The 12,150-nt window shown below is 43.8% G+C and overlaps 1 protein-coding gene across 4 annotated transcripts in view; it reads right to left on the bottom strand.

Annotated features, from left to right (window-relative positions):
* RPAP3 (RNA polymerase II associated protein 3) overlaps positions 1–11,660 on the bottom strand; it is a 30,322-nt gene extending 18,662 nt beyond the window's left edge. Inside the window, exons 1-6 of one of the 4 annotated variants that reach the window (XM_060195488.1) lie at positions 11,511–11,660; positions 8,992–9,075; positions 8,346–8,527; positions 6,903–7,043; positions 4,034–4,156; positions 2,992–3,119 (exon numbers count right to left, since the gene is read on the bottom strand). In XM_060195488.1, the coding sequence (XP_060051471.1) occupies positions 2,992–3,119; positions 4,034–4,156; positions 6,903–7,043; positions 8,346–8,498 (545 nt within the window). In that variant the 5' untranslated portion in view covers positions 8,499–8,527; positions 8,992–9,075; positions 11,511–11,660. The other 3 variants (XM_060195490.1, XM_060195489.1, XM_007516217.3) reach the window with 3 other exon arrangements.
* Between the last annotated feature and the right edge of the window lie 490 nt (positions 11,661–12,150).

The following is a 12,150-nucleotide window of genomic DNA, read 5'->3' as shown; positions in this document are numbered from 1 at the left end:
CAGCTCACCAAGTAGAGCATGTATGTTACCACAAGCAAGGACCAGAGTTCAAGGCCTTGGTCCTCACTTACAGGGGGAAAGTTTCAAGAGCAGTGAGCTGCAGGCTTCTCTTCTTTCTGTCTCTCTCACTCATCTCTATCCAAGAAGGAAGGGAGGGAGGAAACAGCCACAGAAGTAGAAGGAACAGAGTCATATACAGGCACTGAGCCGCAGCAATGACTTGTGGCAAAAGAAAAAGAAAGCTCCAACTGAGAGACATGCTATAAATAATAAAAGTGAGCAAGACGGCAGCTTGACTCAAGATCAGCTGTGTATGTAGAACAAAAGATGGGCACAAGACCCTTTTTTTCCCTTAACCTCTCATATACATTTATAATTTATTATCAGCTGTTTATTATAGGGCTAAGACTGAACAATTATCACTGGGAAGAACATAAATGAAACATAAGGGGATTTAAATGATGATTTTTTTTTTCTGGGAAATACTATCACAGCCATAGAAGACTTTTCTTTTTAAATTAATTTATTTTTGCCTCCAGAGTTATCACTGGGGCTTGATGCCTGCAATGTGAATCCACTGCTCCTGTGGCCATTTTTTCAATTTTTTTTTTTTTTGGTAGGACAGAGAGAAATTAAGGAGGGGAAGATAGAAAGGGAGAGAGAAAGACAACCTAGAGACCTGCTTCACGGCTTGTGAAGCAACCCCACACACACACAGGTGAGGAGCCAGGGGCTCAAACTGGGATTCTTATGTGGGTTTTTATACTTCCTACTATGCATGCTTAACCCAGTGCACCACCGCCGGGCCCCTAACCTTTTTTTTTTTTTAATAGAAAAATGCAACACAAAAAAATGTATATGGAGACACTGTATATTGATCTAAATGAGGCACAAAACTGTAACAACATAATTCTTTATAAACTTATCTACAAATGCAAAACAAAATGTTGTGGGCCGGGAGGTGGTGCAGTGGATAAAGCATTAAGAATCTCAAGCGTGAGGTCCCAAGTTTGATCCCTGGCAGCACATGTACCATGAGTGATGTCTGGTTCTTTCTTTCTTTTTAATTTTTTTTTAATTGTCTTTACTGGGAAAGTCAGAAATTGAGAGGATAGGGGACACAGAAATGGACAAAAACACCTGCAACACTGCTACATCACTTACAAAGTTCTCCCTCTGCAGGTGGGGACAGGGGCTCAAGCCTGGGTCCTTACACACTAGAACATTTGTGTTCAAGCAGGTACGTGCCACACCAGCCCTATGTCTGGTTCTTTCTCTCCTATCTTTCTCATTAATAAACAATTTTTTTTAAAAGAACATGCAAAAAACTTTCACAAAAGAGATTTTCAAAGAATATGACAAGATGATTCTAAAAGTCTTACACCAATAAACAAAACTCCAAGAACACCAAGACATTTCCAAAAGGACACTAAGATAGGTGACAAGGGCTAGGATATGGAAAGGAGAACCAAGATAATTTCATAAATAACATAAATGGGGACCAGGCAGTGGTGCACCTGACTAAGCCTATTACAGTGCACAAGGATGGGGGTTCAAGCCCCTGGTCCCCACCTGCAAGGAAAGCTTCACAAATGGTGAGACAGGGCTGCAGGCGTGTGTCTCTCTGCCTCTTTCCCTTTCTACCTTCCCCTCCCCTCTCAGTTTCTGTCTCTATCCAGTAATAAATAAAAATATTCTTTAAAAAATAACATTAATCAAAAGGTAACATTAATGATCTAGTTTTTAAACCAGACGCTAAGCCTATTTGGTTTTAGCTAAAATTATTTTTTCATAGTACATATACTATTAGGTTGTCAGAGAAGTCATGAAGTGTTTTTCTATCAAAAATGTGCCATGACTTACTTGTCTGACAACCCAGAAGATTGTAGATATGAATTAACAACAAAAATTGGTTAAGATGCTAATATTATAAGTCTCAAAGACAGAGACATATACTATTTACTGAAAATTCAGACAAAAATATATTTTGTATTTCCAGTAACTAAAATATCTTTTTTTTAACAGTATTTGCCTTTTAAAAAAATTATGATAGGTCAATCTTGCTTATAACATCATAACACATTTATAGTTTTCAACATTAAGTATGTAAAAGGATCAGTTTGACTTAAAGGTATATATTTAAAAAAAATTTTTACAGGACTGAACTGGAGAGATATCAACATTCACGGGGTAAGCTGCCATGCAACTGGCCTAAATTCAGGTCCCTGTACCATACGACTGGTGCAGTCACACTGGGGGAAAGTCTGAGGCTGTGGTGTTTCTCTCCTCCTTTCTACCTATCTGAATGAAAAAAGCAGACTGGGAGCAGTGAAGTCACACACGTGTGAGGTTCTCGTTCAGCAAAGAAAAGTGGGAGGGGGTAGAGGAGGGAGGGAGGAAGAGAGGAAAACAAGCAAAGAAACAGAGGAATGGATGGTAGAACATTGCTTTCAGCCAACCAAATTCAAAGTTCTCTAGGTTATACAGCAGATAAAGGATTTTTTCAAAAACAGTAGAAGCAAATCAACTCCTAAAAATGTTCACCTAGCTAACTTCTTATGCGAGTTGGGTAAAGAACAGTGATGCTTGATTTTTAAAGTGAATACCTTATAAAGACAACTATGAGGGGCTGGGCAGCGGCACTCAGATGAGCGCACACGTTACCACGCACAAGGACCTGGGTTCGAGCCTCCAGTCCCTTCCAGCAGTGGGAAAGCTGCATGAACAGTGAAACAGCAGTTGTCTCTCTCCCTATTTCCCCCTCCCCTCTCAATTTCTCTCTGTCCTGTCAAATTAAATAAATACGTATTTTTTTAAAAGTAACTCATCCAAAAAAAGGGGATGAGAGCCTGGTTTTGAACAACTATTTAAAATGTCTTAAATTCAATAAAAGGGAATGACCTATGAAAGCCTACTGTAGAAAATAATGTTTCCAACCTTTCACACACATTCTTTATTATGAAAGACAGGTATATGTCAGAGCTTCCTTACTTTTTCAACCTAAAGTATGCTGATGCCCTGTTAGTTGGCAGTACAGGGTTATATGGGTCCGCAGTCATGCCTTTAGTGTAGCACTCAACTGCTTCGTCATATTTTCCTTGTTTGAAGTATTTGTTGCCCTGAAAAAGCAGAGGAGTCAGAGACACACTGATACAGAACTCCAAATTTACTTTCTTTCAATATCATATATCTCTTCCTAACTCTTGAGTTGTGTGATCAAGGTTAACAGGAAAGACAGGAGAGCTAAGCAAAATCATCTTTTTATGGGAACTAAAATTCACCAGAGAATCATGGCAGAAAGTTAGCAAATGCTCTAGCATTACAAACTTTTATTGATAATAAGAATTGCCTGAGGCTGGGTGGTGGCACATCTGATTGAGCACACATGTTACAATGTGCAAGGACCCAAGTTCTAGTCCCTGGTCCCCACCTGCAGGGGGAAAGCTTCACGAATGGTGAAGCAGGGCTGCAGGTGTCTCTCTGTTTCTCTTCCTCTCTACCCCCCCCCCTTCCTTCTAGATTTCTGGCTGTCTCTATCCAATAAATGAAATAGAGATAAAATGTTTTTTAATAAAGAATAGCCTGTGGAAATATTTTAAAGGTATTAAAGATGCTGTTTGCTCTGAAAAAGGAAACCAAAGATGGCCTCTGCTATAGACTGGGATACAGTACTGGGATACAGAACTCTTAAAATCACAGATTTTAGATTACAACTAAAAGCCTGGGAATAACGGTCTGCATGATCCAAAGTACTTTGCAGACAGTAGTTCACTTAACAATCACAATAACCCACTCAAATTTAGTAAGAATATTAATTTTATTTTATACATAAGAAAAAAAAGTCCAAGCAATTTAAAGAGCTTGTTACGGGATCTGATGCCAGGTGGGCTGGTTCCAGAGTACCTACATCTAACTTGACGGGGATTTAACCAGCAGCTTACAAGTTTAATGGAGCCTAAACTATGCTGATGAAGTCCTCATCATATTTTATGTATCTGAGACCTGCAGGAGTCTAAGCTAAGCTACAGAGTACCTTTTCTTTTAGGGCAAGAGCCTTCTGTGAATCTACATGAATTCCATCTTCTTCTGACTCAGATTCCTGAGACACAGAATCATGAGTACTTTCTTCTTTGTCAAGCTCATCAAGGATACTGTCCTGAAATCGGAAGGAAAACAAAGCTCATAATCAGATGACCATTAAAAAGAATGACATTCTCAAGGCCCAGAAGGCTGTACTAGAGTGCTAACCTTGAGGACCTAAGACCCCAAGTTCAATCCCTGGTATCATATATACCAGTGTGATGCTCTGGTTCTCTCATTAATAAATAAATATTTTTAAGTACGCAGGTCCTCAAATAATAATGCCTCATTTTATAACAATGATGAGAAAAAATATGGGTTCTTGGCTAGATCCTTTTTTGTGTAGAATTTACACATTCTCCCTATGTCTGCATGAGTTTTCTCTGGGTACCTCAGTTTCCTCTCACACACCAAAGACATACATTAGGCTAGCTGATATGTTAGGCTAACTATCATGTTAGCTGCATTACATACACATATAGCTGTATGTCCCAAAGTGAGTGTATGAGCGGAGAAAAGGTAGGCACACCCTCTGACGGTAGGGTATTGTATCAGCATTGGTTCTTGCCTTGTGCCCTGATTTCCTGGAACAGACTCCAACCACCCAAGGTCTAGAACAGGGATTAGCAGGTCAGAAGATGAATGAATCAATTAATACAAACGACTGAGTAATATCTGGTCTTGATTTAGATGTTTGGTGATATTTCGTGACTAGAAACAGGGCTTAGTAACTTAACTACTGTGGAGTAAAAGGCCTACGAGTCCCAATGACCAGGAGTTCATTGGCAATGTTAAATAAGGATTTAAAGTACACTCAAGAGAACCAAGATTGTTAGACTTTAAGGACCTTAAGGCCTATAAAGCAACCCTCTTTTCTCAGCTCTGGTTTATGGTGGTGTGGAGGGTTGAACCTGAGACTACAGAGCCTTAGACATGACAGTCCGTTTGCATAACCATTATGCTATCTACCCTGCCACTGTCCCTGCCCCTGCCCCACTCTCTCTTCTTTAAAAGATTTATTTCATTTCTGTGAGAGAGCAAGAGACCAGAGCACTACTCAGCTCTGGCATACAGTGGTACAAGCAGAGGCTTGCAAGTGTACAAGTCTTTGTTCTAATGCACTGAGTAATCCATCCCGTCTACAACTTCTGACTTTTTAAAGATTATATTCAAAGAAAACTGTACCTTTGTTTAGAAAATTGGGATCCAAATCACTTAAAAGAATCTGATTTTGAACTAAAGTAAGCTAAGCCAACAGAAATTACAAATAACCCTAAATCACCAGCAACTAGGGAGATCTAGCTTGACATTAAGAGAAAGGTGTATCCCACGACTTGGCCTGCATCTAGAGAACACTAAATCATTAATTCAAAAGGATATATATGTGCACCCCTATGTTCACAGAAGCACTATTCACAACAGCCAACACATAGAATTAATCCGTATGTCCATGAACACATGACTAGATAACAAAGCTATGAAATATATACTCAAAAACGACTATTCAGTCATTTAAAAAAAGATGACACTAGGGGCCAAGTGCTAGTGCACCTGCTTGAGCGCACATGTTACTATGAGCAAGGACCTGGGTTTGAGCCCCCAGCCCCCACCTGCAGGGGGAAAGGTTTGTGAGAGGTGAAGCAGTGCTGCAGGTGTGTCGATTTCTGGCAGTCTCTCTCCAATAAGAAAATACAATTTTTTTTTCTTTTTAAAAATGACACTAGCCTGGGAGGTGGTGCTGTGGACGAAGCACTGGATACTCAAGTATTGGGTTCTAAGTTTGAGTTCCAGCATTCCATGAGCCAGAGTGATGCTCTGGTTCTCTATTTGCAATTCTCATTAATAAATCTTTAAAAAATAAGGACACTATGCCATTCAGGATAAAATAGAAGTAACTGGAGGTGACTATGCTAAGTAAAGACAAGAAAGAAAACTACCAGATGGTTTCACTCAAGTGTGAAATACAGAGCTCTAAAATAATGAATTTTCAAAGTATAATAATAGTAACCAAACTTATTTTCAGACTTTGTGAAACTTTGGTGGTTGGGGGGGGAGGAGGAGAGGAAGACAGAGGGTTCCGACTGGTGTGATGGCACAGGAACTTTAGTGGTAGGTGTGATGAGTTGTACACACACACACACACACACACACACACACACACACACACACACCCCTGTGGAACTGTACTTCCTAAAATCCTGTAATACTGTAAACCAATGCTAAATAAAAAAAGAGAAATATGCAAATAACCCCAAACTAATACAAGTAGTTATCAACAGCAGAGAAAGGCAAAAAACAAAAACAAACCTCTTCTGAGGGGCTGGGAAACAGCATAAAGGCTGTGGAAAAGACCTTCATGCCTGAGGCTGAGGCCACAGGTTCAATCTGCAGCATCACCATCCACCAGAGCTGAGCAGTGCTCTGGTGTCTTTTGTTAAAAAAAAAAAAAAAAAAAAAAAGAGAGAGAGAGAGAGAGAGAGAAAGAAAAAGAAAGAATCAAAGAAAGAAAACAAAAAAAAAGAAAGAAAGAAATCTCTTATTTTATAAAACAACAGAAACTGCTTGCTTGCAGAGCACCATTAGTTCCTGACCCTCACAGCCTGCAGAGTAGGTCTAACTCATGCTTTTCACTTAATTCTTTCAAGTTAACTCACTCAGGGTCACTCCACTTATAAATGATCAAAAGCTGTAATCCGTGACTCAAAGCCAGGAAAGAAGTAGTTGGGAGCTCCCCAAACCCTTGCAGCTTAGCCATGACTCTCAGCTAATGTCAAGAAAATTTTACTCAAGCACTAAGAAAGCACTTAACTAGACTGACTTACCACATCAAGTTTTGCCCATGCCTCATAATCATATGATTTTATTCGGTTTTTTGTGTTCTCATCTTTGGTTTTTTTAGATGACTGTTTAGCTTTGCCTTTCTTCTTTTTCCTGTAATTCTCATTTCGGATAGGGGGTAACTTCTGAGGAGAAAAGGAAACACAAAGTTCAGGCACTGTTCTATTACTTTTTCCTTAACTAGTATTTTATCACTAAATTTTATCTTCAAGTAAGCAATTTTAAAATTAACTTTCAAGTGTTTAAAATACCAATTTACCATCATCATGACTAACAAACAATTTAAGCTTGAGATGTTTAATTTACCCTTTAATGAATGTTGAATATTATTCAGTCACAAGAAAATTTTATTCTTGCTATACATTTAATTGACAATCCTAAACTAAAACTTCAGAAACTACCTTATCTTCAGTCTTAGTAAAACGAACTGACAGCAGAACCATGGCAAAATGAACTGCTTCCAAATCATTATGTACCTTTAGAAAAATCTAATCATGGGCACCACCACAACAGAGATCTAAGTCTGGCTGCATCTCATAGTTTCCATAATGGGGTTTCCATTACTATTATTGTTGTTGTTGTTATTATTACTTTAAGTAATGTGGTTTCTTTCTGCTCTGTATCTGTTTTGCTCTAGCTGAAAAAAGTCAGATGGAGGCGGGGAAGCCCAGAAAATACGCTCTGTCTTAAGAAAAACATTTGGTTGAACCTAGGTACAATCTAAATTCTAGTTGCCATTCAGTAGGCCAGGAAAGATAGCATATTGGTTATGCAAAAAGACTTTTCAAAGTCCCAGGTTCAACCCCTGCACCAACGTAAGCCAGAGCTGAGGCGTGCTCTGGTCTCTCTAGCTGTCGCTCTCATTAAAACAAAACAAATGAAATATATCTTAAAAACCATTTTTAGGGGCTAGGTGCTGGCCCACCTGGTTAAGCAAACACATTACAGTGTGTAAGGGCCTGGGCTCAATCGTGTCCCCACCTGCAAGGGGGACGCTCCGAGTGGTGAAGCAGTGTTCAGGTGCATGTCTGTCTGTCTGTCTCTCTCCCTCCCTCTCCCTGCCCTCACCCCCACCATCTCCTCTTCCCTTTCAACTTCTGCCTCTATCCAAAATTAATAAAGTATTTTTAAATATTATTTTGAAATGGCACTAAACAACTGCATATAACTAACATATGCTCATGAGACAATTCACCTACCTTTAAGAATCATCACATGGTCATTCTCTTGTAACTATTCACTCAGCCTCAAACTATTTTAACACACTCAATACAAGTATTACAAAGAGTTTTAAAAAATAGAACTCTTTTAATGTTGACAATAAAGGAGTCACTTCAGTGTTGTTTTCACATTTTTAGAAGCTGTGCTCTATTTTAAGTGAATAGCTTTCCTGAACACTAAATCAGGAATTTAATGAAGAAACCTACCTCTTCAGGAACACCATTCTGTCTTCTTAGTTCCATATCCTTTTGTTTAATATCTTTTTCCCAATTTTCTAAATCTCTCATAAAGTCTTGTAATTCTTCCGCATTTTGCTTCACCTGAAGTTGTAATTCAATGGCTTTATTTGTTGACATCATGATAGCTGGCAAAGGTTTGACCAAGCAACCTGAAAAGAATGAAATAAAATTATTTGGCTTTTTTTTTTTAACCTGAGTAATGATTTACATTTTCATTTATTTACTTTTGTCACCAGGGTTATCACTGGGGCCTGTGTAAGGACTTTACCATTCCCAGTGGCTTATCCCCCTCTTCTGTCTATCTCTTTTTTTGACAGTGAGAGACAGAGAAAGCTAAAGGAGAGACCTGCAGCACTGCTCCGGCCCTTGTGAAGCGACCCCTTACAGGTGAGGACAGAGGACCTGACCCAGGGCCCTCCATCATAATGTGTGCACCTTACCAAGTGAGCCACCACTCAACCCTTAATGATTTTTAAATCACTTTCACAAATAGCCACTACACACTGGTAGGAGGGTCTAAACTGATGGTGAAGAAAACATCCGTTTTGGTGGCTAAGCAGTGGTATACCAATGACCATGCATGAGGACCTAAGTTCAAAGCTCTGGCTCCCACCTGCGGGGCAAGAAGCTTCACAAAAGGCGGAGGGAGTGGTGGTGGTTGTACAGGCAGGCACTCAAGCCCCAGCAAAACCTCTGGCTGCAAAAAGAAAACATGTTTTTGCTTCCTTTAAAGAGAGAGGTTAGAGCATGGCTCCACTCTGATGTATCTCCGGGCCGCAGACACACTGGTGCTACTTTCTACTGCTGAGCCATCTCCTTGGCTGCCTATTATTCACATAGGGACTGACGGACTGACGGACTGATTTTGCCTCCAGGGTTTCTCGTGGGATTTCACACCTGCATGATCTCACCACCCCAGGCAGACTTTTTTTTTTTTAGACAAAAGGAGACAGAGAAAGTATCAAAACGTTAGGGTGGTTTTTATTAGAGACCACCTAAGTAAGTAACAGGAAGAAGTGAGCAGGCAGAATGAGAGATCAACAGGGAGGGAGACGACAGAGAAGGAAGATCTCAAGATGCCAGCCCACGAGCTCTAACTACAGTCTGGAAACGAGGTGCAAGTGTAAGTAAAACAAGGGGCACTCAGGACTCGACAGAGGAACAGGAGAGCAAAGAAAGATTCAGTATCTTGACATCAGGTGCCCAGCAAAATCAGGGATGCCACCCATCTGAGACAAGAAGCGCAAGTTTAAAAAAGGCTTCAGAACTGAAGGACAACTGGCAGGACTGATTATTTTGGTGGAAAATACGCTCAATTTGAGGGCCAAGGAGACAGCAGGAGGAGGTATCCAGTAAGCAGTTACAGAGGACTGAAAATAGAAAGGTGGATACAAAACGGTGGGATCTATAACCTAAGATCTGAACACGCTGCAGCCCAGGATGTGGTGCAGTGGGCAAAGCTCGAGGTCTTGAGTTCCATTCCCAGCACTGCATGTGCCAGAGCGATGCGCTGGTGTTCTCCTGTGTTTGCTAATACTTTTTTTTTTTTTTGGCCTCCAGGGTTATTGCTGGGGCTCAGTGCCTCAATTACGAATCCACTGCTCCTGGAAGCTATTTATTCCCTTTTGTTGCCCTTGTTGTTCATCATTTTTGTAATTATTACTGTTATCATTGTTGTTGGATAGGACAGAGAGAAATGGAGAGGGGAGGGGAAGACAGAGAGGGGGAGAGACAGACAGACACCTGCAGACCTGCTTCACTGCCCGTGAAGCGACTCCCCTGCAGGTGGGGAGCCGGGGGCTCGAACCGGGATCCTTACAGCCGGTCCCTGCACTTGGCGTCCCGCAAAATTAATTGCTGAAAAAAGACTGGAGGAGGCTATACCTCAGTCCCCGTGACAACGGGGGGGGGGGGGGGTGCGGAGACAGAAAACTAATGCCGGGGAAGAAAGACAGCAAGACGCGCACGGACACGAGGGGGCTCGAGGCAGAAGCACCGGGAGAGATGGGGGGGGGGCCTCTCTCTCACGGAAACCGTCTCCGATGAAGACCCTGAGAAAGGGGAGAAAGGGAGACAGGAGGAGGAGAGAGGAGGAGGAAGTCACACTGGGACGGGTGGGCGCTCCTCCCGGCAGCACGGCGAAGCCGCCCTCACTGCCCTCGTGGGTGAGAGGCTGGAGGCCGCAGGAATCGTGTCCAGGGAGGGCGGCCAGAAAGAGAAGGGAGACTCTGGGGACGAGCCCACTCACGGACGGACGGACGGACAGACAGACAGACAGACAGACAGCGGCGGAGCGGCCGGGAGGTGGCGCAGTGGATGGCGCCCTGGGCTCTCAAGCGGGAGGTCACCCGAGTGATGTCTGGTTCTCGCTCGCTCTCTCTCCTCCTATCTTCCTCATGAATAGACAGACTCGTGAGAGAGAGCGAGAGAGCGAGAGAGCGAGCGCGGGGAGGAAGACACACGGCAGAGCGCGGCGGCGGCGCTGAGCGGGCGGGAGGGCGACCTGGGCTGGGGGTGCGGTGTCCGGCAGGAAACCGACGAACTGCACTCGCGCACCGACGACTGTATTTACGGCCGACCATTAGTCCCAATGAAGAAAATTAAAAAGGAAAAAAGTAAATACGAACTCCAGCAAGCTTTGCCCGAAAAGCAGTGCCCACAGGGAACTGCAAACTATTTTTTAAAAAGGGGGGGAGGGGAGGGGAGGATACACAGGCTCGGCGGCAGCAAGCGCGAGGACGGGGCTCGGTTCCGCCCAGAGAGGTGCCGGCTGCAGAGGCCGCACCTCAGGATCCAAACGGATCGCAAGCGCCTGGGCGCCGGGTCAAAAGCCTGTGGCGGGCGCGCTGTGTGAGCCGCCCGGCCGCCCGAACCTCGCCCGCGTCCATCACCCGCGGGGTCCACGCAGGTGCCCGGAAGTTTCCGGACCTGCGTCGCGGAGGCGGGGCCACTTCACGCGAGAACTGGCACAGCCCGCCGGAAGGGGGCGCCCGCCGCCGCCGCCGCCGGCTTCGCCCCGAGGCTGCGACCGCGACCCCGCGCATCTTCCCGGACGCCACCTGGCCGCGCGGGACCAGGTTCCCGGGACGCCGCCGCGCCTCGTCGCCCCTCCTGTTCGCTCCGCGTCCTCACCCAACAGCGACGGCGCGCTCCTCCTCCTGCCTGGAGACCCCCAAAAGGTTCCCCTCACGGCAGCTGCGACGCAGAGCCGCCCGGCCTCAGCCGACCGTTACCGAGCGCTGCCGCCGTAGCAGCCGCCGCACGCCGCCCTGCCCCGCCTCCCAGAGCTTCCCCACAATTCCACGCGCGTGCCCTCTAGCCCCGCCCCCAGAGCCGCGCTGGACATGCGCACTAGATAAGATGAGCGAGCCCCGCCCCCCGCAGCCCGAGCTTTGACAGGTGTATGAAGACACTTGTTTCTTTATTAAAGAGAAAAATAAAAGTTATTGCATTGATTTGATTTACGTCATGAGATAGAAAGATGATAGCCAGAGCAGCACTCTAGCTTATGAGGTACTAGGGATCGAACCCAAAACTTCATGCTTGTAAGTCCAAAGTTGTACCGCTGTGCCACCGCCCAAGCCACAAGGTCTCCAGCAAGGCACGTCATCCTTCCGTCCTTCCTTTTATTTTTCTTTCTTTTTTAAACAAGATTTTTTCTTTTTAAAAATTTTTATTTATTTACTACTGGATATAGACAGAGAGAAATTGAGAGGGGAGGGGAGACAGAGAGACACCTGCAGCCCCGCTTCACCACTCGTGAAGCTTTCCC

Source organism: Erinaceus europaeus, chromosome 7 (genome assembly GCF_950295315.1).
Source record: "Erinaceus europaeus chromosome 7, mEriEur2.1, whole genome shotgun sequence".
Lineage (NCBI taxonomy): Eukaryota > Metazoa > Chordata > Mammalia > Eulipotyphla > Erinaceidae > Erinaceus > Erinaceus europaeus.
Note: the sequence above shows the minus strand (reverse complement) of the source record. Positions and strands in the feature narration are given on the sequence as shown.